Genomic DNA, 2,667 nt, shown 5'->3' with positions numbered 1-2,667 from the left:
AACTTAAGGAAGCGTCTTTTTCTTAGTATTAGGAATTTACTGACAATATTTTGAAATCAATACCTCAATCACAAATGACATCTCATAAGCCATCTCATGTAACAAGGTAGAGAGATATAAAAAAGTATCAAACTACATTGTGTTGAAATTATTACTAGTCTGGATACAAAATACTGTATCTTGGGTCCAAACTCCATTGTTAGCCAGTTGTGTTACCTTAGGCAAGTCAAAACATCTCTCATCTTTCATTTGCTCATGTGTGTAAACTTAATGGGATAATGAAGGCATATGCCAACTATAAAGTCTCCTTTAATGTTAAGTGTTTTTGTTATAGTAGAGAAACATTTATTTGCTGACTTTCTCTTATATCTTGAAGCAGAAATTTGCCATGGGTGACAAGGGAGGAGACAACCATTCAGAAGTGACTGACTTCATTCTTGTAGGCATCAGAGTTCGTCCAGAGCTCCACAGTCTCCTTTTCCTACTATTCCTGATTATTTATGGGATGGTTCTTCTGGGAAACCTTAGTATGATTGGCATCATTGTGACTGATCCCCGGCTGAATGCACCAATGTACTTCTTCCTAGGCAATCTCTCCGTCATTGATCTCTCCTATTCTACTGTTATTGTACCCAAAGCCATGGTCAACATCCTATCTCAGAAAAAGACCATATCCTTTGCAGGTTGTGTGGCACAGCTGTTCCTTTATGCACTTTTCATGGTAACAGAGGCCTTTGTTCTGGCAGCCATGGCCTATGACCGCTTCATTGCCATCTGCAACCCACTCCTCTACTCTGTTCGCATGTCAAGAAGTGTTTGTATCCAATTGGTGGCTGGTTCCTACCTCTGTGGCTGGGTCAGTTCCATCCTTCAAATCAGTGTCACATTCTCCATGTCTTTCTGTGCCTCCCGAGTCATTGATCACTTCTACTGTGATTCAAACCCGATTGAAAAGATCTCCTGTTCCAATATCTTCATGAATAAGATGGTGTCATTTAGTTTGGCTGTCTTCATTATTTTGCCCACAATAGTTGTTATTGTCGTATCTTATATGTACATTGTGTCCACAGTTTTAAAGATCCGCTCCAGTGAAGGAAGGAAGAAAGCCTTCTCCACTTGCAGCTCCCACCTGGGGGTTGTAAGTATGCTCTATGGAACTGTCTCTTTTGTGTATCTCACACCTCCAAATAACCCTGAACTTCGTAAAGTGGCTTCAGTATGTTACATTTTGTTCACACCTATGTTAAATCCTTTAATCTACTCTTTAAGAAATAAGGATGTTAAAGATGCCGTGAAAAAAGTTTTATGGAAGAAAAAGGTTTTACTCTGAATCCGCTTTTATTTGTTTTTCTGTTTCTTGCATCAATTATTTTTTACTGCCTGATTTTCTAGATGTAGGCATTTAAAGTTCAAATTAATTAATTAATTTATTTATTTATTGTGATGGAGTCTTGCTCTGTCACCTAGGCTGGAGTGCAGTGGTGTGATCTCAGCTCACTGCAACCTCCGCCTCTTGGGTTCAAGTGATTCTCCTGTCTCAGCCTCCTGAGTAGCTGGGATTCAGGCGTGAGCCACCATGCCTGGCTAATTTTTGTAATTGTAGTAGAGGCAGGGTTTCACCATGTTGGCCAGGCTGGTCTCGAACTCCTGACCTCAGATGATCCACCTGCCTCGGCCTCACAAAGTGCTGGGATTACAGGCGTGAGCCACCACGCCCAGCCAAGTTTATTTATTTATTTTTTTAAAATAAAACTCCTTAACTCTTCTATTCCACAGCATGAATAATTTCCCATAACGAATGTTACACATGAAGTACTTACTTTTTCCCAAGGCAATGTTAAATTGGAAAGTTCTGGATATTTATGAAAACTTGTTATGTTTCTACAAATAGTAATGTATTTGTCACTTTCTTTCTGCCTCTTCATGTGATAATATGTTGGGTGAAATGGGGAGGTATAATATTTTACTATTTCTCTTTGCATGCCTAGGTGAAATTTTGATACAGAACATACTTTATACGATGATTAACTTGGAAACTGTGTGTCCCAACTGGTTTATATGCAAATGATATTTGTTATAAATGCTAGTATTGTGTTTTGGTTTTGATGACATGCCAAAGAGGTGAGAGCATGTGTATCTGATGAAAAGGAAATAGAATGGAAAAATAATCTTTTCCATTAAAAGCATTAAGTAAAATAAAGCTCTTTGTTGAATTAAAGGGGCCAAAGAAGAAGACATATGGGCAAATTGGCTTGATTTGGCTTAAATCAAGACATTTTATTTAATGCTCTGTGAATGACAGTCATCCCTGTTTTGCTCTAATATAATGAAAATGTCTTCTTATGATTTCATAATGTTTTCAGCTATCTTCTGGATAATATCAATTATTGGTTATGAATATGTAATTAGTGAAAGTTTTATACTGAAATGAAGTCAGCTTGAAAATCTCAGTTACAGATATCACAAGATTTTACAGTAGCCTTTATGAATAGTTGAATTGTATGTGTATATATATATGTATGCATGCATACCTTACAGTAGCCTTTATGAATGGTGGGATTGTATATGTGTGTGTGTATGTGTACATGCATATGTGTTTGTTGGTGTATATCTCTGTATATTAGTTTGGGTATAAGATATTTTAAAATGTGATTAGTCCTAAACTTT

General features: G+C 37.1%; 1 protein-coding gene across 1 annotated transcript; it reads left to right on the top strand.

Annotated features, from left to right (window-relative positions):
- The first annotated feature begins 388 nt into the window (after positions 1 to 388).
- Positions 389 to 1,330, top strand: LOC467016 (olfactory receptor 9K2-like). Its single transcript, XM_522416.1, has one exon. The coding sequence runs from the start codon at positions 389 to 391 to the stop codon at positions 1,328 to 1,330; it is 942 nt and encodes a 313-aa protein (XP_522416.1).
- Positions 1,331 to 2,667: the final 1,337 nt, after the last annotated feature.

This window comes from Pan troglodytes, chromosome 10 (genome assembly GCF_028858775.2).
Source record: "Pan troglodytes isolate AG18354 chromosome 10, NHGRI_mPanTro3-v2.0_pri, whole genome shotgun sequence".
NCBI classification, from domain to species: Eukaryota; Metazoa; Chordata; class Mammalia; order Primates; family Hominidae; genus Pan; species Pan troglodytes.
Note: the sequence above shows the minus strand (reverse complement) of the source record. Positions and strands in the feature narration are given on the sequence as shown.

What these genes read in the sequence shown, in the direction of transcription:
- LOC467016 (XM_522416.1), top strand. Translation starts at nt 389, where the DNA reads ATGGGTGACAAGGGAGGAGACAACCATTCAGAAGTGACTGACTTCATT.